The following is a 24,491-nucleotide window of genomic DNA, read 5'->3' as shown; positions in this document are numbered from 1 at the left end:
GCCGAGCAGCACAGGCCAAGGTCTAAATCCCAAACATGTCTGTTCAGCTACTTATTCCACTTACCTAGCCATATACTGAACTGAGAGAGAAGAAAATGCAGGCGAAAGAGCAAAATGTGGTGTATAAACGACAAGATAGAGGAAATAACCACTATGACTACAAAAAAAAAGTCATGCCATACCAATGTTTACACCAACCAAGAGAGTAACCTGCCCGCAAAAATCAAACAGCAGCCCGTGTGAGAATGTGTTTTTTTTTCTGTACCGATTGAAACATGACTCTTGAATAAACGGGTGCCGCAGCTTCCCAACCCTCCGTGCGCTCGACTGCTCACCAAAAGAAAGGCTTATCCAAGGCTAGCCGATCAAAATAGGATGTGTTTTTTTTCTCCGTCTCAAGGACCTCTACGATATCGTACAGGCGGCTGCCGCCTCCGACGGGAGCGGTCCAGTACGTCGTCCACATCTTCGTCATCGTCCTCATCTTCCACCGATGAGTCCATGACTTCCGTGTAGTCAACGTTCATAGGATCGGGCCGATTCCGCCTTGTGCCCGTAGGACTTATGCTGACGCTGACGAGCCGCGCGTTGGCAGCACGCATCCGCGTTGCGCCGGCGCCACTACGTCGCGTTGACGGCCTAGTGGTGGCCACCGCGACGTTGCCACCCTCGGACGATGACCTGGCATCATCATTATTAGTAGTGCCTGCGTATTCTCCATCGTCATCGTCATCGCCGTTCTCGCCTTCAAACTTGCGCTTTCGCAGTCGGGACGTTGCCGCGGTCGATCGCTTCTGGGACGAATTTTGTTCACTCGTACCCGAGGCGCCCGCGGCCGTCCTAGGGCCGCGGTATTCGCCGTCGTCGTTGTCGCCGTGATCTTCATCTTCCTTGTGGTCGTCCTTGAGTGCAAAGTAAGGTGCCGCTGCCTCAGTCTCATAGCCTACATCTACCGGATCAGAAGGCTTGACGACAGAGGATATGCTCTTTCGCGCGCCGTTTGCCCCCGTCACGCCTCCACTACGAGGTTTGGGACAAGGCTTCTTCTTCTGTTTGGCAGCAGCGGCTTGAGCAAGAGCAAGCTTGGCACTGTTCGGCTTTCTTCCTGCGCCGGGTCTGGCACCGCCGCGCTTGCCACGGGGCTTCGGCCCCGGCGTCTTGTTGGCAACACGCCTCTGTTTGTTACCTGGTGTGCGGTATTCTCCGTCAACCTTGGCAGCTCCTTGCGCGGGTTTGCTGGCGGCATTCCTCTCTTCATCCGCCTCGTTTCGTCGCTGCTTGGTCAGGTTGGGGAAGTTCTCTCCATAATTGAAGAACAGCTCCTCACCAGCCTTGATGTCACGTAGCGCAGTAAATCGAATTCTGAAGTCGCCGTTGACTTGCACGATCTTGGGCACAACGTTGCAGCTGTTGCGGTCACTTTCGGACGCGTGATTCATGTAGCGGCTGAGGTTGCCGTAAACGGCCGCGTCGACCCATATGCCATCGTCCTCGAGCAGCGTAAACAAATATGACACGTTGGACTCTTCATCAAACACGTTTCCGCGGCGCGCTTCCCGCCGCACGCCCTCATCATGTTGAATTAGCTCGCCCACGTATTCAATGATGAACTCGTCTGCAGCAATGTCGACAGCAGTGAACAGGCCGTAACCGCAGCCTTCAATGCCGGATTCGCCAAGACACAGAGGCTTGTGCACACCCCGCTGCAAAGGGCAGTTCTGGCAGCCTGTTCTGTGCAGGGTCTCGTTAAAGGCGTTCTTTGGGTCGCCACGCTCCTTTGCGCCGCACCCACCGCAGAGCACAGGGTCACACTCCCGGTTTAGTTGCACACAGATGCAGGGGCGACCCTCACGTTGGCGGGAGAGACAGGTTTTTCCGCCGCCAGAGGCGTGGCACGCACAGCCTGTGAATTTCAAGGCACAAGACTCAGCTGTACAGCGACAGAAGCGTTCGCAAAAGACACCCAGCTTAGCACAGTTGCAGCCGTTGGCAACCGTACAGGGCCCGTCGTGTATGCATGGATCAAAGCCCTCAAACCGTGCAGATTCGAAGAGTCTAGTATGTTGCTTCCAGTCACCCATGAGCATCTTGCGGTTCTTATCATACCAGTCGAGGACCTTGACCCGTTTGTTATTTTCCAACTCGCTACCGACTGGGCCATGCAGTTCCTGGGGCCGTTCCAGGCGGAGACGAATGACTTCCCTGTGGACTTCGAAACAGTTGATGTCCAGTATTTCAGCCACAACACACTGTGCCGCGACGGTGATTGGCTGGTCAGATGTGTTCAGTACCAAAAACAGACAGCGCAGTATCATTCTTTCCTCGATATTCCATTGTCGACTAGGAATCTCACGGTTGCCCGTTTGGTAAGAGACGTAGCATTTGCGGCTGCAGTTCCTGGGACGGCCAGGCTCACGGTGCGTATGATTCTTCTCGGCCTCCTCGACGAGGCGGGACTTCAGCATGACTTCCATGCCTCCCAGCAAGTCGATGGAGAAGGGGCGCTTCGAGTTGTCGCCAAGATATTCGCCATGTTCGCATGAGTGTCTGAAGCAGATTAGGCAGCCTTGGGAGGTGTAACTGGTCAGCCAGGCGCCTACCGTCTTGACCAGGGATTCATCGGGCAACTCCTCCTGGGCGTTGCTACGAGCTGCGGCGTCTCTGATTCTCGTGCGTGTGTCCATTACAATCTCAACCGTCTCTTCCAGCGACAGAACTTCATGCAGCGTCAGGTTCCCTCTGAAAACGTTGTTGAAAGCAATCGTGAAGTTTGTGGCGGCGGCTGTTGCTCCTGGTCCATCTGTATCTGTGCTGTGTGAGTCAAGAATGGAGGACCTTTGCTTGGGAGTGAGAGCATGTTTCGGAGGGCCTTGTGGGGAGTCGATAGTGCAAGCACCATGGCTGGCCATATGACGGATGAGTGTCGATTTGGTACATTCCATCTTGAGTTGTTCAAGCCAGTGGTCCAAATAAAGAGAGATCGTGGCAGCGAGTTCGTCTCGTTGAATCATTCGTTTGCCCTCCGCACCTTGCTTATCGACATCCAGACCCGACTTGCGATCCATCTCTTTCAGCTCGCTGATCCACATGTTGAAAGTTCGCTCCTCGGCAGCGCCCATGTCTCGCAAATGTGGCGTGAACTTCAGCCCTGCGTTCGGACTGAGGATGTTCTTGCCGATTTGAACGTGATGGAAACGGTAGCTGGGTACGGCCTTTTTATCCGACTTGATGCAAACTGCACGGTAGCGGCGTAGCTCAGAATTTCGTTGCTTCTGAGGACCGTCTCTCCCACCATGCTGTTTGATCTTGATTTTCATGGCAGTGTTATCATTAACTTGGTGGCCGACCTCTTCCGCTTTCAAAGTCATAAAATGATCAGTGGCAGATAGATTCTGACGCTCCGGCAGATCTGCAAAGGTGTCCTCATGGCAGAACTTGACAAGTGCCATGTGATCATCGCACACGTCGTCGAGAAATTCGATGAGTTTGGCCTCGATAGTCTCTATCGACAAGACCGATTTACCTTTGTGTGGTGTCACATTGTTCTTCCTAACCGGCGACACAACAGACTCAGAAGTACTGTTCGGCACAGGGTTGTCGCGCAACCCCCCACGGGGACTAGTGGTTCTGAGCTTGGACATAGGAGAGTAAGGTCCAGCGTAATTATCGAAGGCATAGGGATCTGGCTTGAAAGCAGTGTCGTCTCGCTCTCTGTGATCTCCGATGTCCCAGATGACAGGTGTCGGTGATGGCTGAGAAGGCGACCCAGAATGGCCGTTCAAAGCGTTGGCTCTACCGTGTTTGGGCGAAGGGCCGGGCACAGATCTTTGTGCGCCTTGAAATGGCGCAGACGAGAAGTGAGCCACATAGCTATTAGAAGTGTTGGATTGAAAGCTCACGTCGTTGCCACGTGAGCCGGTCAATGCCTGTGAGGACCCGTCTGTGGTTTGACGGGCGGTTTGCCTGGCTGCAGACGACAACATGGGACGGATAACGAGACAGTCGTATGTGTCATCCTCGGTCAAGTCGACAAAGGCAGCCTGCGAGCTCCCGAGGGCACCGAGCTTGCCCGTCATGGCCTTGTCACTTTTGCTCCCTCCTGCCAACGAGGTACACTATTAAGGATGCACTCATGGCCTTCGGAAACGGGCCAGCCACAGAGCAGAAGCAGGCTCGAGGCGCGAGATTGGCTTGTGCTCCAGTGTGCTAGTTCTAGAACCAACCAAGACCGCGCCCAAGCCTGTGCTGGCAGAAAAGTTAGACAGACCCAAACCCCTTGGGGCCCTGACTGAAGTCACCGAGTAATGAATGCGTTTGTTAGCGCGGGTCGAATGACGTGTGAGTTTAGACGATTTGATGCAAAAAGCTTCGTTTGGGGAAGGATAGAAACGCAAGGCCGGATGACCCTAGGCAGAATTGTGGTTGTTCTCTCTTGCACTGGCGTCGGAACACGCGCAGACGCGTCTGGTTTTCTGAATCGAGACAAACTGGACGGAGCAAGGGTTCAATTTCGTTGTTTGCTCCACATCATCCCATGTTTCCCCGCTGAATAAACATTGATTGCATAAGGGTTAGGGTTGGAAATGGGGCTGCGGCTAACGCCTACCCTTGATCACGTACTGAGAAGAGCCTCATGCAGATTTTACTCAAAACTTGTTATTTCCTTTGCTTGAAGAACCAGCCAAGCATCTTGAGCTTCAGGAGCCAAATGCTAGGCTATTTTTTCTATGCGCCATATTTCTCGGGATGCGGCGGCTGCTGCAACGGACAACAAAGATAACATAGGTACCATGGTACGGATCTTCAAACCCCTGTACCCTGACGCAAAAGTCCCCTCACGACTAATCACGAGAAAGGAACGCTGCAAAGAAACAAGCAGAAAGTGTCGAACGCATATGACGTAGGTGGAGACATTGGTGTCCGCATCCACTAATCATCCAGTTTAGCACCCAACCCAAAGCCAGCGTTCCCACAGCACCCGATTGATGCTGATCGTCAGATCCGGTCTATTGCGGCGGGCTAGGCTGCGACAAACAAGGCCGTTGAATACCAAGACAAATCAGTGCGGCATGTTTGCGTCTGGCTTTGAAAGATACCGCCTTGTGTTGTGATCCCTTAGATTTGCCGTCATCGCTCTTGCACCGTCTCACTCGTCTTTTTGGTTGTACTAACTTTTGGACATCGGCGCGCCCATCAACGCGATCCGCTTTTCCGGTCTAGCTTCTTCTAGCTCCTTTGCTGACGTCTTCAGTCGACTGCCGATATTGAAGCAAGGAATAAATCACAAAAGCACCACCCCCCGCCTCCGACCATTGAACGCGACAACTTCCATCAAATCAAATCAAATCTCATTTGGTTCTGTCCTACGTACCCTATCCGGACAAATCCTGCATCAGCCAAATTCTACCCGCGCAAGCAGTCGCATACTAGTCGCACACCTCAACCCGAAGAAACCGTCCCTTTGACGGCGACGTCCCCCTCTTCACACTACCGGACTTAAATCAAGTCAATTCTCGACCGAGCCTTCATAATGCATCGCACGTTCTCCATGCGCCATTCCAGGGCGCCCACTGCATCCCAGTTGCAGGTGAGTTTACCTGATCACATACAATCATGCTTGGCTCAGACGACTCCTGCGCGCATGAGCTAACTCCTGAGTTCTTCATCTAGAACCCTCCGCCGCCTCCTTCAAGCACCAAATCAGGCCGTATATTTGGGCGCGGCGCATTCGGTTAGTCTCTCTGCACGAAGCCGTGCTTTGTGGAATCGAACACGCTGCTCACAATGACAATCAACTATTAGGCCATGCACTTCGCAGGAACGCAGCAGGCGCCTTCGGGCCTGACCTGGCTAAGAAGCTGTCGCAGCTGGTAAAGATGGAGAAGAACGTTATGCGCAGCCTAGAGCAAGTCGCCAGAGAGCGCATGGAGGTGGCTGTAAGTCCAGGTTGACTGCACTCACACGACCCATAAGTGGATGGATGCTAACGATGTTGAATCTTGTTTCAGCAACAACTATCACTCTGGGGCGAGCATGGCGACGAGGATGTTTCAGATGTGACCGACAAACTAGGCGTGCTTCTATACGAGATTGGCGAGCTTGAGGATCAATACGTCGATCGCTATGACCAATACCGCCTGACTATGAAGAGTATCAGGAATATTGAGGCCTCAGTCCAGCCAAGTCGAGACCGTAAGGCTATCTTTTGTTGCATGCAGCTTGGCATCATATCGACCATTTGTTGACAGTCAACCACTATTCTTTGCAGGCAAGCAAAAAATCACCGACCAAATCGCTCACCTCAAATACAAGGAGCCCAACTCGCCCAAGATTGTTGTTCTAGAGCAGGAACTTGTGCGTGCCGAGGCCGAGTCCCTGGTCGCTGAGGCCCAGTTGTCCAACATCACCCGCGAAAAGATTAAGGCCGCATACGCATACCAATTCGATGCCCTACGCGAGCACTCGGAAAAGGTTGCCATCATCGCCGGCTACGGAAAGCATCTACTCGAGCTCATCGACGACACACCAGTCACACCTGGAGAGACCCGTGCAGCCTATGACGGCTACGAAGCGAGCAAGGCTATCATTCAGGACTGCGAAGATGCACTCACCGGCTGGGTAACGCAGAACGCCGCCGTGAGCTCCAAGCTATCGACCCGTGCACGAACATTGTCGACGCGCAGGCGCAACCATATCAAGGCGCGTGCTGAAGGCGGCCATGACCTGTCGGCACAGGATGCTCCGCTCAACGAACAGGGTTCCTGGGTCCAGGGCTCAAACGTCCGTGGCCAAGACGAATTTGACGATGATGAGGACGAGCTCGAGGATGAACGTGATAGCTCCATCCTCGACAGCGAGAATGGTCTTAATGGCGAGCGCGAGCGTCGTGGAAGGTCCCAGGAAGCCGTTCTTGCCTAATTGACCTAGATGAAGGCTTAAAAACGCAAATTCAAACGTGATCATGATACGAGGCAGAGGTCCTCCTTTCGTTCATCATAATAGGTAATGATCAAGCTAGGTGATGACAGGAATGGGCGTCAAAACAGCAGCTCATGAGGATGCTAGTTTGATTCTCAGCGTTTTTTGTTTCTTGATGAGATATAGTTCGAGGGTGTCATCATTAGGGGGGTAAATGCAAGGTGCTGATGGATTGCTTTGCTTTTGTTGTTTTTGATTTCGGTTGGAATCGCTCCTATCTTTTTATCAACTTTAAATGTTCTTCATTAGTGTCTACCTGCATAGGGTAATTATATTATTAGTCGTCAAGCGTATTGTGTCTTCCTCAAACAGAAGCGTTGGTCATCACTGACATCGATTATTTCATTGACTGGGTATCATAGCTGCGTTGATCCTCTTGGACACTCTTCTGTCACAAATAGCGTCGCCTCTGGACAATCCCAAACCCTACCAACCATTGAAATACGCCCGCAACCTCCAAAGGGGGCATGCATGGTTTAATAGTTGGTATCCGCCTATAACAAACCAGATATACCTCCTTCAGACCACAGTGATTGGCCTTTCCTGGCAGCAGCTCGCAACTGGCTTGCAAACTCTTCCACCTCAATCTTGACAATGTGCTCCCCCGGCACGACGATGAGACCGAGATACCGCGAGGTCATCCCCAGCGTCATCTTGTCATCGTCAGCATCGGCCTCGCCGGCGTCCTTTGCCGCCGCGACCTTCTTGGCGTGTGCGGCAACCTGCTCTGGTGTCGGATGGCGATACTCATGAGCATGAGCGAGGATCAAGTTGCGGTCCTGAGTGGGTTATGGAAGAAAAATTCCAGAAGGAGTCCTCTTGGTGTTAGTCGTGATGTTCCCTTCAAAGAGAAGAATGTGATATCTGATATCAATTGATAAAAAAAACCGCTGGGGTAAATAGGTGATTAGGTAGAGGGGGCATGAGAAAGACGGTTAAGTGCGAACCGGATCTGTGCACTTGAACACGCCGTAAAACATTCGCGTGTCAGTGGTGGTGACCCGCAGGTACTTGTTCAGAAGCGAGGAGAGAAAGTCGATGGCCTCCTGCTCGTCCATTTTAAACTCTCGATTTTCTATGAAAGGAGAGCCCGCCTTATTGAGGAAGATTGAACGAAATTATAATCCTTGGGGCTGATCGCAGGCTTGTCGCAAAGGGTCGCCTCACCCAAACTTGAACAGGCCACCGCATAAGGCTCGTAATTACGATGAAGGGCTAGTCGAAAGCTTGAGGCGAATCGGCTCCACATTCAGGGGAATTGTGGCCAATGGATTAGGTGCTGAAGCCTACAGAACCCACTCTGAGTCAATTGAGGAAGCTCCGATCTGGGTGCTGACGTCGGGAACTCGGATGCATGCGACAGCTTCTTTAATTCAATGATTTCGAAATCTAACAACCATCAGCCATTACAGGTTGTGGTCCATCAGTAACCGCCTCGATAGACAGCAGCGGGAGGATTGCTGCGGCAGAATTGACCATGATTATTCTTAACAGTAAAGAGAGCCCAACCTGACATACACTTGGGGAAGTGTCTCTCTGGGGCCGATCTAGACCTTTCCTTACACGACGTCATCGCCCATTTTCGAGGGATTGTTTTCTGTCGCAACAAATCGCGGCTTTTCCTCAGTCCTCACAACTAAACCCGAAGGAAAAGCCTACGTCCATATTCCTGAGGTCACACCAGAATGGGTGTCAACGGCCTCTGGCAAGTGCTGCAACCATGCGCGCGCCCGACGAAGCTGGAGATGCTGAACCGCAAGCGCCTCGCCGTCGATGCCTCCATCTGGATCTACCAGTTCCTCAAGGCCGTGCGCGATAAGGAGGGAAACGCGCTGCGGAACTCGCACGTCATCGGCTTCTTCCGCCGCATCTGCAAGCTGCTGTGGTTCGGCATCAAGCCTGTCTTCGTTTTTGACGGCGGCGCCCCCGTGCTCAAGCGCGCCACGCTGCAGGGGAGGAAACGCAGGCGAGAGGGCCGTCGAGAAGATGCCGTGCGCACCGCGAACAAACTCCTGGCCGTGCAGATGCAGCGGCTCGCCGAGGCCGAGGCTGCTGATCGACGGACGCAGCGCAGCAGGGCGCCTGAGGTGACTGCGAGCGTGACGGCTGGTGTTGCGGCAGGGGATACTGAGGATGGTGTTGCTGAGGGAGAGGTCATTCCAGATGCTGAGAATATAGTGTATGCGGATGAGCAGCTCTTGGACAAGACGGAGCGGCAAAAGAACCGCAAGTTTTTCAAACAGGACGCTTACCACCTGCCAGCCCTGGAAAAGAGTATGCACGAGATGGGGAAGCCCAACGACCCTCGAGTAATGAGTATTGAGGAGCTCGAGATTTATGCGCAGCAATTTCACAAGGGAGAAGACATCAATCTCTATGATTTCAGCAAGATTGATTTTGATGGTGACTTCTTCAAGAGCCTGCCATCGGCCGACCGTTACAACATCCTGAACGCGGCGCGTCTCAGAAGTCGACTTCGAATGGGTCTCAGCAAGGAACAACTCATGACCATGTTCCCGAATCGGAGGGATTTCTCGCGCTTCCAGGTAGAACGAGTTCAGGAACGGAATCGGTTGACGCAGCGCCTCATGGTGGAAATAGGCATGTCGGAAAGCACCGATCTGACAGTTAGTGGGCGCATCAACAGCGAAAGAGGGCGCGAATACATTCTGGTCAAAAATGATGGTGCCGAGGGTGGATGGGCCTTGGGCGTCGTGACAAGGGAGAAGGACAAAGGCGAAGCGCACAACCCTATTGATGTTGATGCGCCTGCACGACGTGATCTTCAGGAGGGCCAGGATGATGAATGGGAGGACTCGGACGAGTTTGAGGATGTCCCTATCGAGGGTTTGAACAGACTTCCCAAGGCGAACAAGCCCAAAGGGGAAGGGTTGCTCACTGCTGAGGGTATTGAGGAAGACTCGATGTTTGTGGACCAGGCACAGTCAATCGACAATCTTTTCGAAGACCCTGATCAGAATGAGGATCTAGCAGCTGATGAGCAAGAGGACATTAACCGGGCCATCGCCATGTCTTTAAAGAGCCAACATGGATCAGGAAATCACAATGAAGTGGACATCGACTCGGATAGCAAAAAGAATGCTACGATCCCAGAATGGGAGCAAAAGGCTGCCGAAAAAGCCAAACCAATATTTGGTGGAAGCGGAAGGACCATTGCGCACCTTGTCAACAACCGAGCCAGTCGCATGGTTCCCAAAGCTCGTGTCACGGCTGCGCCTGAATCTCAAACAAAGGCGGATGTCGATACTGATAGCGACAGCGACGATGATCTGATGGCTATCATGGCCAAAGCTCGCAAAAATAAGCAGAAACAACAAACAGCTCCTAAGCCGGCCGGGAGTTCAGCTACAGTATCGTCCAAAAACCCTTTCGGCGGCCCATTGCCCTTTGAGAAGCTGGATTGGAGGACTTCTGTTTTTGAACCCAAGCCTGCAGAGGTGAAGATGCAAGGGGAATTCCTCAGCGCCGATCCACAGGCTGCGGCTTTGCCTAAGCCGTCACCAATGGCCGATAGACTTGATGCCCTAGCTGATGAAGATGATGAAGTTGAAGGGGGATTCGAACGCCCGGCCCCTGAGGCGGAGGGCCCTCGACCCTTACCCCCTTGGATGCTCGATACCGAAACCGACATTAGAGATTCTGTCAAAAACCAGGCGGCCGCGCAGGCAGATATGAATGCGGAAGATCGTCAACTCGTCATGGAGGAGCGGCAGAGGTATCAGAAGGAGCTTGCGCACCAATACGTGGAGATTGAGTCGTCTGAAGAGTCGGATGACGACGACATCGAAATCATCGAGGCTCCGCAGAAGACAGTAGACTCCTTGCAAAAGGAGCCGTCGCCAGTAAATCCGCCCGAGCCGATGATTTTGAACCAGCCAAATATTGAGGCCCCAGAAAGTGTGTCTGACGAACAACAAGCAATAAATGAAGCGACGCCGGCAACAGCTACGCCGGTTGTAGAACCTGAGAATTCTTTTGAAAAAGGAGCAGAATCACCATCGTCTTCACCAGAACCTGAATTTGAGGATGTTGAAATAGCGGCGCCAGAGCCCACAAACATAGGCGAACCAACGGACCAGACACATGCTTTCGGTGCACTTATTTCTGGGCCTCAGGACACCGTCGATGCGGATGCGCAGCAACTGGCCCAGGCTAGTGTCGATGATGCTTTCAATGCTATCCAGGAGTTTGATGACTTCAGCGACTCCGAGGACGAAGAGCTATTGGCACAGCTAGCAGAAGAGGCTGAAGCACATGCAGAGTTTGCTAGCACGCTACAGAGCCACAGTGGCAAGCCCGCGGCCACCGCTCAATCGGTCGAAGAATACGAGAAAGAACTCAAGCAGCTACGCGCTCAGCAGAAGAAAGACCGCCGCGATGCGGATGAGGTGTCACAGGTCATGGTGACCGAATGCCAGCAGCTATTGAGGCTCTTTGGTATACCCTACGTCACGGCTCCCATGGAAGCCGAAGCGCAATGCGCGGAGCTGGTCAGACTGGGGCTCGTTGATGGAATTGTCACGGACGACTCGGATACGTTCCTCTTTGGCGGCACCAGGGTCTACAAGAACATGTTCAACGGCAACAAGTTTGTCGAGTGCTATCTAGCATCGGACCTGGAGAAGGAGTTGTCTCTGTCGCAGGAGAACCTCATCTCACTTGCGCAGCTGCTGGGTTCCGACTACACAGATGGCCTTCCTGGCGTGGGACCGGTCACGGCGGTCGAGATTCTATCCGAGTTCCCCGGCCCGGACGGCCTCTCTCGCTTCGCCGACTGGTGGCGCCAGGTGCAAAGTAGTCTCAACGTGTCTACAGATGGCTGGAGCAGCTTCCTCCGCAAGTTCCGCAAGTCACAGGCGACGCGTCTGTTCCTGCCCCCGGGGTTCCCCAGCCCGGCGGTGCCAGAAGCGTACCTAAAGCCCGAGGTGGACAGCGACCCGGAGCCGTTTCAGTGGGGCGCACCCGACCTCTCGGGGCTGCGAGATTTCCTCATGGCAACGATTGGCTGGAGCCAGGAGCGCACGGATGAGGTGCTTGTGCCAGTCATCCGGGATATCAACCGTCGCGAGCTCGAGGGTACTCAGAGCAACATAACCAGGTTCTTTTCCGGCGGCGTCGGCGTTGGCGCCAGGCAGCAGCAGGAGGAAGCACAACAACAGGGCGAGGCGTTTGCGCCGAGGAGGGCCGCTAGGGGAGGGAGTAAACGTATGGCCAATGCAGTCTCGAGACTAAGAGCGCAGGCTTCCAGGGCTGACGCACCGACGGGTGGCGCTGATGGCGATGCTGGGGAAGCGCCGGCGTCTGGGCGGGGGACTGGTACACGGAAGCGCAAGGCTCGTGCCGATGCTGTAGTTGAGGACGAGGACGGCTATGAGGATGTGGATGGTGATGCTGGTGAAGATACTCAGGAGGTACATGCAAGTGCTCGCGGAGGGAGACGCAAGAGGGGGAGAGCCGCCCAGAGAAAGGGGTAGGCGCCCCTGTGGCCATATGGGAACATTGTTCTTTTTGGATAGATTTGCATATAAAAATGCTATCTAATATGGGCTTTCAAAACTTCCTTCACTGGTGTATCATTGGCACATGCACGGGTAGCTGGCGCTCTCGGCATAACAGAGTACCAAAGTAACACCCGCATTTCCTTCTTAGGCTATGCCAGGTTGTCACCACAGAGTTTCTTCCTTACTATGCTGTAATGCTGCTCTGCAGCCATGCTGTAACTGGAAACCTACACGAGTATCGGAGGACATACCCCGTAGCTGTTGGTGAGTCTAGAACAAGATTCGGGCCGTTACAACTTCTTTGGGTTCTTAGCTTTGTAGTGCTCACTACCCGACCACCCGCCAAGAAAGACCTAATGCCAAAGTGAAAAGTTAGGTATGAGTAGATGCGAGATGCGAGCCCACGTTTGAGTTGCGATTTATAAGCGGGGTCATTCGTGGCACGAACTTGTGTCCATGGCAATTCGGAGTCTAGGAAAGCTTGCTTACATATCAACAACGCCCTTTGTTTTACAGACAAGTCTAGGGGTCAATTGATCCACCACACCAAAAATGTTCATTCAAATCAGTCAGCTTATTGCATCTCGCGCACAATTACGCCATAACCAAGAGCAACGAGGTGACTTTTGTCATGCTTGTTTCCGTGTTGTCGCGAGCTCGCTTTTCGAAGCACACTCTCTTGTAATCACGATACATTACGGGCTAGAATCTAGTATTGGTATACCTCTGTTATGGTTTACCAATCCTTATTGCTACCCCAAACATGATTGACAACCGAGTATATGTGATATCTGAAGCCAAGATGGCGTGTATAAATACCTCGATGGTTGCTTTGGTCTCAAGACTGTCTTCAAACCGCAGAAGCAGAACCACTATACCATCTTGTCCAGCTTTTTATCTAGGCCCTACCTTCCTGAACAATATCTCCCTCTCGCAACATTAGGTACCTACCTGTCTGAACACTTTAGTTTGAGCACGACTACTGCACGAGTCAAAGGCCAACACCAGCACAATGGCCTCCAAAAAGATCATCACTGTCTTCGGTGCTACCGGCAAACAAGGCGGCTCAATCGTTGAGAAATTCATTTCTGACCCAAAGCTCAAAGATGAATGGGCTGTTCGAGGTGTCACTCGCGATGTCTCCAAGGACTCAGCCAAGGCACTGGCTTCGCGAGGTGTCGAGGTTGTTAGTGTAAGTACAAGTCGAGGTCTAGGCAGTACTGTTGAATTTTCGTTGACACCGTGATGTTCGGCATCATTCTAGGCCGACATGGACGACAAGGAGTCTGTCTTCAAGGCTGTAGCTGGCTCCCACACAGTTTTCAGCGTAACCAATTACTGGGAGAAGTTGAGCAAGGATGGCGAGACACAGCAAGGCAAAAACATTGCAGATGCTGCCAAGGTTTGTGCCCTTCCCAGTCAACTAAGACGCACGCGGAGGGAATCTTAATATTAACAATTCATACCGGATCACAGGAAGCAGGAGTCCAACACTTCATCTGGAGCACTCTCATCAACGTCACAAACGTGAGCAAGGGAAAGCTCACAAAGGTCTACCACTTTGACAGCAAGGCCGAGGTCGACGCCTACGTGCGCAGCCTCGGCATCCCTACCACGTTCTTCCTGGCAGGCTTTTACCTGAGCAACTTCGAAGCGCCAATGTGGTTCCGCCAGACCGGTCCCGACAACGCCTGGACGTTTTCCATGCCGGGGCCCATCACGTCGCCGGTGCCCTTGTACGACGTGCGCGACACGGGCAAGTACGTAAAGGCGATCGTGCTGAACCGCGACGCGCTGCTGGGCGGTCGCGTGCTGGCCGCCACCGAGTACCAGACGTTTGAAGAGATGTTGGTGGACTTCAGGCGCACCTTCCCGAAGGATGGTGCCAACGCCCGGTTCTACGAGTTGTCGGATGAGCAGTATCTCGAGGGCGTCAGGAGCGCCGGCATGCCCGACTTTGTGGGCGAAGAGCTGCTCCAAAACATACAACTGCTCAGCCAGTTTGGGTACTACGGCGGCGAGAGCCTTGACGAGACGCGCAAGCTGGTCGAGGGCGTCGGCGAGAGGCTCACCACCTGGGCTGAGTGGTTGCCGCAGTCTGAAGTTTTTAAGAATCTCCAATGAGTCGTTTGATTTTCTTGGGATAGATGGATTTGAAGACAGATTGACGACGAAGGTTTGATAGTAATGAGGACGGGTTCCTGGGGAAGCCTTTATTTGTACTATTTACAAAACCAATACTAATATAGATCGGATGATGTTCTTGATGCAATTGAACTCGGATCATATGTTTTGCATACGTGGTCCAAAATCGAAACCTAGACTTTTGACCTCCGGTAGGTTGGCGAGGGTGAGCGATGTGCCATTTTGGGGTATACGTACCTGAAATTAGTAGGGTTGTGCATACAAAACAACTGACTTTACCGGAGGTCAAACGTTTTAAGGGACCATGTTAGACGTCGCGCTGCATTGAAGATGCACCTTCCCAAGAAGTGATTGTTTATATCCAGTCCAATCTATTGGTAGGCGCTTCGAAGCTTTGTACGTCAGTGTCACAAGAACTTTTCTCTGGTCATACTCTTCCATTGAGCTTCTATGATTATGTAAGGCGTGCTCACATCTCTTTTTGTCGGTGAATGCCCGAAAAGGCATTGATAGAAGGCACTCTTTCAGACGAAAGAATGAGACACAAATATGGACACAGTGTGCGGAGCTCCAGCCCCGCTTTTGTCAACCATTCGATATATGCGTCGGGACAGTGCTAATCTAGCCATGGGACGGTACCGAAGGCAGCCGAGGCTTGAACAGTTCCATCGGGAAGGCGCGCTTGTACCGGGCAAAAGTGACCCCTTCACATGGAAGTGGAAACTTTGCCAACACCCCCACACTCCCCAGTTTCCGTCCCCGTACCGAATGGTAATAGCAGCAGAGAAGCCAACCTTTTGGCGAGCGCATTTCGGCCATCATTTTATCACCTTGTCGATTGCCAATTACTCTCCTAAATTCGGCCTCTAGGCTACCAAACAGTGCGGCGGCGTTCTTTTGACTTTTCTCTTTGGTTTCAAATACAGTTTTCGATTTTCATTGATACCATCGCCAACGAGTCGAGTTCCACGATATTCGTTTCGAAATCGAGTCCCTTTACCGTGATTTCCTTGTGGCGGGACGCCGAGAACGGGTTTCCTGCAACGGTCCGACTTTGTCGCCACCACGCGACCGACGGCTTTGCCTGCACGCCCGCGTCGACAACTCGACGAAAACACAACAAAATCATCGTCGACGAGGATCGCTTCTCAACGATTCTGGTACATAGATTGAAGAAGCCGACGGTCTTGGGGTACGACCCGTAGTCGCGATGGCGTCACCACCCAAACCCTGGGAGAGAAACGGCGCGACCGCAGCCGCGCCAGTTCGTATGTCGACCCTTGAGCTTTGACTTGTTCTTTCTGTGCCCTCAATTCCAAAAGCTAACCCCGTCTGGCCACCAGCTCCCGCATCTGGCCCGATGCCTGCACCAGACTTGACTTCGGCGCAGACATCTGGAGCTGCACCAGCTATTCCTGCCATTCCCACAAGCCTCACAAGCACAGCAAACCAGACCGCTGCAGCGTACTCGAGACCAATGGGAGCCATGGGCACAAGCCCATACGGCGGCTACGGAACCGGCTACGGCTCAGCATACTCGTCGCCTTATGGAGGTAGCATGTACTCTCGTTTTGGTGGCTATGGTGGTTATGGCGGCGGCATGCTTGGTGGTGGCTATGGTTCCGGTATGCTCGGCGGTGGCTATGGATCCGGTATGCTTGGCGGCGGTTATGGCGGCTACGGAGGCATGCCTGGCATGCAAGGCGACCCAAATGATCCCAACAGCTTGACAAACCGGTTTGGTTCCAGCACGCAAGCCACTTTTCAAATGCTTGAGGCCATAGTTGGTACATTCGGGGGTCTCGCGCAGATGATGGAGAGCACGTATATGACGACTGCTTCCAGCTTCTTTGGTGAGTTGATCCGAGATGACTGTTGTTCAGTGGGACACACACGACTAACTTTGTGTCGTTATAGCGATGATCTCTGTTGCGGAACAGTTTGGAAACCTCCGTGAGACCCTCGGCTCTCTCTTGGGTATCCATTCACTCATCCGTTTCTTACGAACCGTGATTGCCAAGATCCTTGGTAGGCCACCTCCGGCCGACGCCATGTCCCTGACGCCGGCAGCTTTTGCCCGATTCGAAGGCCGCAATGCCCCGGGTGGTGGCTCCGAAGGTGCTGCTCGCCCAAGCCGAAAGCCCCTTCTCTTCTTCATCCTGGCTGCATTTGGCTTGCCGTATCTGCTGCAAAAGGCCATCAAGGCTCTGGCTGCGAACGAGGAGGTAGAGAGGCAGCGTCGTATGGAGTTGCAGGCCAAGCAAACCGCCGGCAACGTTCCTCAGCTTGAGTTCTGTCGTCTCATGTACGACTTCACGCCGCCAGCTCAACCCGGCGGCAGCAATCCTCTCCCCGGCGTGGATCTCACGGTGAAGAAGGGTGACTTTGTTGCCGTGATGAGCCGGACTGACCCTCTTGGAAACCCATCCGAGTGGTGGAAATGCCGTACAAAGGATGGCCGCTTTGGCTACCTGCCGGCCAACTACCTCGAGGCTGTGCCCATGCGCACCGAGGCTGCCAAACCGATGATGGCGATAAAGGCAGCAAGCGACACCACAAGTAGGACTAGCTCGCTGACTAGCTCGGTCTCGGCTCCGGTGATGGCCCCAATGCCTTCAACCAAGGTCGGTGATATTACCGCCGAGAGCTTTCAAAAGTCGCAGTTTTACAGCTAGGAGCTTGAGGATCCCAAGATCCTAAGCGGAGAATTGGACCATCTACCAGTTCCCGACTGGGCCTTGCCTTTTGGTGGTTCTGCTTCCAGGTCGAGTGGTCATGTTGAACAAGGCCTCGCACCGGGCGTGTTCAGGGCAGGTTAGGAGCTCGCACATGAGCCAGAATCCACCCAAAATCACCTTGAGCCGGGGACAAAGGATCATCACTCAAGGCTGAAGATGAAGTTGTCGAAAAAAGCGTATCGAACGGCCGAGGAATTTACCAGTCGTTTCAAAGTGTGGACTGAGAGTTCACAGCAGTGCCTGAACGATACAATTGTCTGTTCCTGCCTGAGCTGTACTGAATATTTCCGGTCCTCTGGGGAATCCAGACCGAGGACTCGGAAGGAAGCTATGGATGTTCATCTGGCGCTGCCTGTCGTGACTAGAGTCAGGTTCTGAGCTCTTGTCCACTACAGATGGCAGAGAACACCAGGCAGCAAAAGGAACGACTTACTTTCATATGTTTCTTGCGATGTACCATCTTGTGGTGGGGGTATCCTTGGTTTTCAGGGCAGCCCAGTGCTCCATCAGGATTTCTTCGTGCACATATTTTAATAATGAGGGTGTTGGTAGCGTCTGTATATGCCTTCCAACTGTACTGTATAGCGAGTCAACTTTCAGATAGTATTCCACTGATCAGGATTAAAACAGGGCCTGTTGATGATTAAACATACCCTTGTTCGCTTGGGAATGTGAATGTCTTATGGGTGTGACTGTCGACTGGGTAAACGCATGTGCAGTAGCTACCTAGACTGGCTAAGATGCCATACATTAATGGCCAGTAGCGAAGGTGTACAAAACACAAGGTCTGCTCCCTTAAGACCAGCCGACCTTGTCGCAAGCAACACGGATAGTATTGCGCCAAGACGTGTTGTATGCTGCACCTCTCGTATAGTTCATCCACATGTCAGCAGGAAAACAAAATCATAAGCCAGTTGCCATTCTTCTTTTGTTAGATAGATACCTAGTCTAAGGTCACAACGCGTTGAGACCGACTTGATGCTGCGGAGCTGGCAGTACCGTCTTTGAGTGCTCCAGCTTCCCCACACCTCTTATTTTTTTGCCTGCATCCCTTGTCCAAACCACATGTTAGAATTCCTCATGTCAGGGATCGAGGCTTGCGTTGAAAGTAGAAAGAAGAATGGAAGGAAGTCCATGCTGACCTTGAGCCATGCTATAAAAGCCCAGCCCCATTTTCTTGCGCACCCTTGTATGGTGATAATCTCGTCGCGAACTGTTTGACGTCGCACGCCCTTATCCCTCTCGATCGCAATCCAGGGGTTTCTTTTTCGCCTTCTATTTTTTTTTGGTTTTTATCTTCCAAACCTCCTCTTCTCAAACATTCTCAGCCCCAGATACGCAACGGCCGCAAACGCAAACGCCAGCTCGAAGCCCAGATCGCCGCCGCCGTCGCTGCCGACGAGTCTAGCGATGGGCCCCGTGTACCAGAGCTGCTTCATGCCGAGGATGGCGCCAGAGGCGCCGCAGACGAAAGCCGCGAGTGCGGCGTAGCCTGGGGGCAGTCGGTCCGGGTCGGTGTACTGATCTGGGTCGTAGCCGGTATAGCCACGCCGAAAGGCAAAGTGCTCGACGAGGGCGATCGCCTCGTATGCTGCCAGCCAGTATCCGATTATCACCATGAAGTTGCTGAGCCACTGTGGGAAAGTAGAGGATCTGTTAGCCATGTGGGTTTTGAGAACAAGCCACCCGGTCTCTCTGCTTGATGCTTCGTTGGATGTCACAAGAATGCGTGTATGACGGCGAGACTTCTGTGTCACAGTATAGGGGTAAAGGGGTACAAAGAAACGTGGATGACTTACTGCCTCAAAGTTGTCGTAACCGGGGATCGATATGGCAATATACACAACCGTAGCCACCATGGTCCAGATAAAGCGAGGCACGCGCTGCGTTGAGGAGGCTAGAACCTGCACCGACAAGGATACAGAGTAGATATTTGGGCAGTTGTTGGCAATGATTGATAGGGCGAGGAGAACGAGACAAAAGGATCCAAAGCGTCCCAGGGGTGGAATCAAAACCTGACCAAGCACGCCGCCGACTTGAGACTCGGAATATGCCTTGACATAGTCAATGTTCGTCGCCGAAGCCGTCATGACAGCTGCACCGAGGATCTCGTTGAAGCAGAGCGGGAGGAAAAGACCCGCAAAGGTCACCGCAAACACGGTTGCCCGTGAGCGAGTGGCTGGCTGGTAGACTGTATAGTCGGCGCTGAGACCCGCCCAGCCCGTGGCGAAGCCAAATATAGAGGCGCCGAAGCTCAAGACGGCGCCGGCCTCGTCGGGCCCTGTGGCCAGTGGTGAGAGGCTGTTGAAATCGCCGGTCTGGCTGAAGACGCCAGCAACAATCACGAATATGATAAACACTGGTATCCAGGCGTACTTTTCGTATAAATGTACGATTTTGTATCCAAAGGTCGTGATGGCTAGTGTCGACAGCGAAATCACAAGTACGCCGGCGTAGCCAGGCATGGAGCTGTTGACGGTATGTAGGAGCTGGGCACCAACAATGCAGTTGACTGAAGACCAGCCGAGTCCTGCCATGATGTTGAAGACAGTGACTGTAGTAGGTACCGAGACTCGAAGTTAGCAGTCTGTGCAGGAGATGCAACACAAGCCAGGGGAGTGCGTACTAAACTTGACGCCATTGTATCCAAACCAGAATCTAGAGAGAATCATCTGCCGGAGCCCAAATCGCGGGCCGAATGTTGCAAAGAAAGCAACCGGCATGGTGCCGAGCATGTTTATAAAGATTATCGTCAAGGCAGCATCAAAGAAGCCAAGTTTGAAGACTGGTCTAGCAAGCATGCCAACAGCAAATGTGGCCACGGTCATATTCGCAGATAGCCACTGCCGCCGAGGGACTCGAAGAATGAGTTAGCATTTCAAGTAGTGTGAACAAAGGGGAGATAGATGTAGTGATGTGGCTTACCAAGCTCCCCATGTTCGTTATCGAGACATCGCTTCTCTCATCCTCTGGCACGCGCTCGATGCCGCGCTGCTCTATGCCCAGGCGTCCTACAGCCCGCTGTGCCCTTTCCCGCCAGCCATGACCGACCTCGGGGTCTTCCATGGGGATAGCGCTATTATCACTGAATTTGTAGCCCACGTCAGAGTCTGAGGTTTTGCTCTCAGTGTGGGAGGGGCTTTTCTTCCCGTCCACGATACTCACAGATTTCTTTTCTGCGCAGCAGATTCTTTATTTACTGGACTGTTTGCTTACTGTCCTAGGAAAGCAATAGTATCGCCCAATCGTGTTGGGTGCAGTCGTGAGCTCGAGCTGAGTTTTAGGCGAGATGGTAAGATCAGACTGTTGCCATTGAGCTGACAGATCACAGATCCTAACCTTTCCAAGAATCAAGTCGTGAGACGAGCAAGCAGAGAGAAAGAAAATGAAAAGATAGAAGCAAGAGACAATATCCGAGATGAATGCAGCGTAGCCATTTAGATACAGCTTAGCAAGGCTGCTCTCATAAAAAGTGACAAGAATCAGAAAGAAGCGGTGGCAACACGCATGAGCCTGGTGATGTCGGACGTCATGGGTAGGATCCAAAGATCAGAGATCAAGCACGAATGAGGTAGAAGCAAGGAAAAAAGTGCAATGGGGGGTCCGACAAACGGAGCTAGCTTTGGTGTGTAGAACCTTTTCCGGCTTCCTCAAAAGTGTGGCTATCAGCATGGTTGGAAGCCCTGGTTATGGCGACCCAAGTCTTTCAAGGGATTGTGGTGCCAGATACACTCAATTCTTTTCGCCGTGCTCTATCTGCAGAGATTTCTTCCTAGCTTTTATGGAGGCAAAAAAACCTCGACTGGCCCTAGCTTTGGCCGGAGGCATTCAAGGTACCAGCCACAGTTTGCCCGTTCAGGTTCCCAAGGTACGCCCATAAGCATGCCGCCAGGTAAACAACGTGGATACTCTGGCTCTACAAAGGCCGTCCAGGCCTGGCCGCTCCAAGCTCTTGGGCGCTCAGCAATGGAGTGAGGGTCTTTACTTCAGGTACCCTGAATGCTTAGGTACTTTACCTACCTTGGATAAGATAGCCCTACTGGGTTTTCCTGTTAGGAAGTGAATAGGAAGGCGCGGCACATTTGATCCAGCAGAGGGCAGGCCATATCACGTGGGCACCCTGATGACACATTAATTCGTCGGAGACAAGTCTCCGAAAGGGGTAAGCTCTTGTCTTTCATTATGTGAGACACTGAGGGATGGTGGGTAGGTAGGCAGGTAGACAGGCTTACTTTCAGGGCTTGATGGTATTTTACATCTTTACTTAACTAGCAAAAGGTTTTCCTCATCTATTGATAGGTGGACAAATGCCAACAGCAAATTCACTCAATACAGACAATAGTACTTGGTTTGTCAGCCTTTTTCGACCCCTGATGATAGGGAGAGCGTTCTTCGTAAAAGGCCATATTTAGCTACACCACTGTAGATACGGGCTTCCAAGCCAGAACTGACGAGTCCTGAGATGATACTTGATTACATGAGTTATCTGTGTATACTACGCTATTAATAAAAACCGAGTCGATAGAGCACAAAATGTAAAGAGCCTAGCACCCAGCTCCTGTAGCGGCCTAATGTTTGACATCTGCCATGAAATTTGCCTTTTGTTGGCTTGAATACCTCCGCTTTTGTCTTGTTCTGGTATGGTTCGTGTAAAAACGTTGTGGTTTGTTACGCGGGCTCGTCGAATCAAGTCATGGCACGAAACTCTCTCATCGTTGCAGCGTTGCACAATTGCACCATATGCGAGACTTCTCCAATATACAACTTCTGTCCCACAACAATTGTCTTGATGTATCTCCTCGGCTGCAACTGCTAGAGCTAATGAGCTCCTCCTGAAGCCATTTTTACGCCCGCCTTTTCCATCCCCTACCGTGTTCCATTTCCAGGAAACATGATGTCGGCGCAGATACCCAAGGTAGGTAGGTAGTAGATAAAGATATGTATATAAGGAACAATGTGCACGTGAACCACCCTCGGCCCGCAACATCCAGCTCTATTGTTTTTGTACCAGAGCCCATGACTACCGGTAGCCAAAATGTTTGTCTGTTTGTCTTCAAGTTTCTAGCGTGCCCCCTAGCCGGGCACCATCCTGCGCTAAGTCAAGGGACTTGTCTAAGCCGGGTAGCTTGGTATTTAGTCGCCCGGAATAGCTACCTAGGTAGATAGATACCTGGGTAAGCACCCAGGGTAGTGCACACAAAAATGTACCTAAGCTTGGCGGGATTTTCTGAGCATTTCCTCCATGTCAACTGTAGAGGCAGCTGGTCGTACCGCATTGATTCCCGCTCCTTCCTGATTTTGTTCTTCCCCAATCGCAAGTGCGGCTCGGAACCGTGTGCGTGCGCATGGCTCTCGTGGGTAGGAGGTACCTGCCTTAAACGGCACTTTGACTGCCGTGCACACGCGCACACGAGCAGAGAACTCCGGCCTCTTAAATTTGACTACCTGGTGCCATACACACCCAAATAAGGTACTCAAACATCTTCTTTTATTTCTGACCTCTCCCTTGTTTTGCTGCGTTTTCGTCTCTGTGCTCTCGTCTCTGTGCTCCCGTCAAGTTTCAAGTCAGCCAGGACCAACGCTCTCGAATTTGCAGATCGACTGCTAGAAGTCTCGCCATCACCCCTTGACCTTAACACTGAATCCTACTATTCATCTGTCAGCTCTTCAATTCTTCTGGTCCGAAACCGGCGCCAGCCTCCCTCCGATAGCCTCGTCAAGCCGCCTGAGGTACCCGCAAGCTTTTGTCAGCACGAACCAAACGACAACCATTTGACGCGGCTATCCACCTTGGCCACGATGCTGAGTCACTCTCTCATTGTGTCTGCGATTTTCGCCGCCATTGTGGTTGCCGGCACCGTTCCTGGCTCTCCCGTGGCCTGCCCAGATGTAGGTCGCCTCTGCTGCTCAACTGCTGCCCCAGGCAGGACAGATACGCTGACCATTAGTTTAGGCCAAACGAGATGCCATCCTGCGAGGAGATCTCAACCCCGAAGCCTGCTGTAGCTACGGCGTTTGCAAAAACACAGTCGTGGTCCGGATGAGCTAGACTGGGCGGCCTCTGAGTTCCCAAAATGCCCTGTTCAAAACACAACCAAGTTGAGCTTGCGGCAGGGGGTCAGCATCCGGTAAAATGCGCACGCCAACGACGCCTGTGTACATACGTACTATTATTGGCCCAGCTTCATCCGACAGCTAAAACTTCTCGGTTGATGCTTGCCGAAGCGGAACGGCATTTTCCGAGGAAGCTTCTTGAATCCATCCATCTCTCAGAGGCTTCAGCCGCGAATTCGACATCGACTCGACCGACGTCAGTATCAAAACCAAAGACACACGGTCCTTGATTTTTTAAAAAAAAGAAGGGTTTCTTTTCCTTTGTCATCAGCCTGGACGCATATCCTTGGAGCGCATTGTTTGTTTTCTTGTAACTAGTGAAAGTCTTGCAAGACTTAGCGTGGTGTTGTCTGTGCCTCAGGAATGTCTGTGGCATGCAGACGACTCCGCCGCCGTCGATACTCTTTGTTTCCTTGGGCGTTAGTGGGTAAAAGCTATCTGGAGCTAAATTTCTTTGTTCATTTTGTTGTTGCCATGCTAGGGGCGAGCTTATAGCTTCTGGAAAAAAACGCTTAGCCTAGTGGCTGCGTGGAATGGCGCCGCCGCCCTTAGTTTGGCGAACTGGACGTGATATAAGCCGAAATTTATTTCTTGGCCATCCTCTTGCCTTACTCCTAGTTTCCATATCGAGCGTGCGTCATTAGGGGTCTTGCAGGGTATCGAGGGCACGATGTTGTGGGTTTGTTAGTTGATGTTTTCCATCCCGAGGGACATCGTTCGCCAAGGTGCAGCTGGGGTTTTGACCGATGCGAAGTCAGCTCATTGGCCTCAACACTGAAGCTGGAATGCTCTTTTTCCGCAAAGGGAAGAATGCAAGTTTATAACGCCCTCTGGAGTTCACCGCTCACATGTACTTTGTATACTTCGTTGCGGCCATCACAGCAAGTGCAGTGAGGCTACTCTCCAGTTCGTTGATGTTTATTCTGACCTGGTGGTCATTCCCTCGTCTTCAACCATTCGGGAGAAGAGCGCCAACGTCTTGGGCATGTTCAAG

At 52.4% G+C, this 24,491-nt stretch overlaps 8 protein-coding genes across 8 annotated transcripts; 5 read left to right on the top strand and 3 right to left on the bottom strand.

The window, feature by feature from the left end:
• Nucleotides 1–102: 102 nt before the first annotated feature.
• On the bottom strand, nt 103–4,533 carry MGG_00152 (uncharacterized protein). The gene has a single exon (XM_003718927.1). The coding sequence runs from the start codon at nt 4,074–4,076 to the stop codon at nt 396–398; it is 3,681 nt and encodes a 1,226-aa protein (XP_003718975.1). The 5' UTR covers nt 4,077–4,533; the 3' UTR covers nt 103–395.
• A 426-nt stretch (nt 4,534–4,959) lies between these two features.
• MGG_00153 (sphingolipid long chain base-responsive protein LSP1) lies at nt 4,960–7,309 on the top strand. The gene is made up of 5 exons (XM_003718926.1): nt 4,960–5,587; nt 5,671–5,731; nt 5,803–5,936; nt 6,009–6,192; nt 6,269–7,309. The coding sequence occupies exons 1-5, from the start codon at nt 5,531–5,533 to the stop codon at nt 6,916–6,918; spliced, it is 1,086 nt and encodes a 361-aa protein (XP_003718974.1). The 5' UTR covers nt 4,960–5,530; the 3' UTR covers nt 6,919–7,309.
• Nucleotides 7,215–8,123, bottom strand: MGG_00154 (uncharacterized protein). Its single transcript, XM_003718925.1, has 2 exons — nt 7,926–8,123; nt 7,215–7,757 (listed from the first exon to the last, which is right to left on the bottom strand). The coding sequence occupies exons 1-2, from the start codon at nt 8,034–8,036 to the stop codon at nt 7,473–7,475; spliced, it is 396 nt and encodes a 131-aa protein (XP_003718973.1). The 5' UTR covers nt 8,037–8,123; the 3' UTR covers nt 7,215–7,472.
• A 540-nt stretch (nt 8,124–8,663) lies between these two features.
• On the top strand, nt 8,664–12,473 carry MGG_00155 (DNA-repair protein rad13; the record flags this gene model as incomplete). The annotated part of the gene is made up of 1 exon (XM_003718924.1): nt 8,664–12,473. One exon carries the CDS (start codon nt 8,664–8,666, stop codon nt 12,471–12,473), a length of 3,810 nt encoding a protein of 1,269 aa, XP_003718972.1.
• A 1,039-nt stretch (nt 12,474–13,512) lies between these two features.
• On the top strand, nt 13,513–14,624 carry MGG_00156 (uncharacterized protein; the record flags this gene model as incomplete). Its single annotated transcript, XM_003718923.1, has 3 exons — nt 13,513–13,692; nt 13,765–13,902; nt 13,977–14,624. 3 exons carry the CDS (start codon nt 13,513–13,515, stop codon nt 14,622–14,624), a joined length of 966 nt encoding a protein of 321 aa, XP_003718971.1.
• Nucleotides 14,625–15,422: 798 nt separating this feature from the next.
• On the top strand, nt 15,423–18,053 carry MGG_00157 (peroxisomal membrane protein PAS20). Its single transcript, XM_003718922.1, has 3 exons — nt 15,423–15,913; nt 15,989–16,498; nt 16,563–18,053. Exons 1-3 carry the CDS (start codon nt 15,856–15,858, stop codon nt 17,318–17,320), a joined length of 1,326 nt encoding a protein of 441 aa, XP_003718970.1. The 5' UTR covers nt 15,423–15,855; the 3' UTR covers nt 17,321–18,053.
• A 622-nt stretch (nt 18,054–18,675) lies between these two features.
• MGG_00158 (purine-cytosine permease FCY21) lies at nt 18,676–20,449 on the bottom strand (the record flags this gene model as incomplete). Its single annotated transcript, XM_003718921.1, has 4 exons — nt 18,676–19,017; nt 19,183–19,937; nt 20,010–20,226; nt 20,309–20,449. The coding sequence occupies 4 exons, from the start codon at nt 20,447–20,449 to the stop codon at nt 18,676–18,678; spliced, it is 1,455 nt and encodes a 484-aa protein (XP_003718969.1).
• A 2,136-nt stretch (nt 20,450–22,585) lies between these two features.
• On the top strand, nt 22,586–23,432 carry MGG_14716 (uncharacterized protein; the record flags this gene model as incomplete). Its single annotated transcript, XM_003718920.1, has 3 exons — nt 22,586–22,737; nt 23,047–23,272; nt 23,337–23,432. 3 exons carry the CDS (start codon nt 22,586–22,588, stop codon nt 23,430–23,432), a joined length of 474 nt encoding a protein of 157 aa, XP_003718968.1.
• Between the last annotated feature and the right edge of the window lie 1,059 nt (nt 23,433–24,491).

Source organism: Pyricularia oryzae, chromosome 5, assembly GCF_000002495.2.
Source record: "Pyricularia oryzae 70-15 chromosome 5, whole genome shotgun sequence".
NCBI lineage: Eukaryota > Fungi > Ascomycota > Sordariomycetes > Magnaporthales > Pyriculariaceae > Pyricularia > Pyricularia oryzae.
Note: the sequence above shows the minus strand (reverse complement) of the source record. Positions and strands in the feature narration are given on the sequence as shown.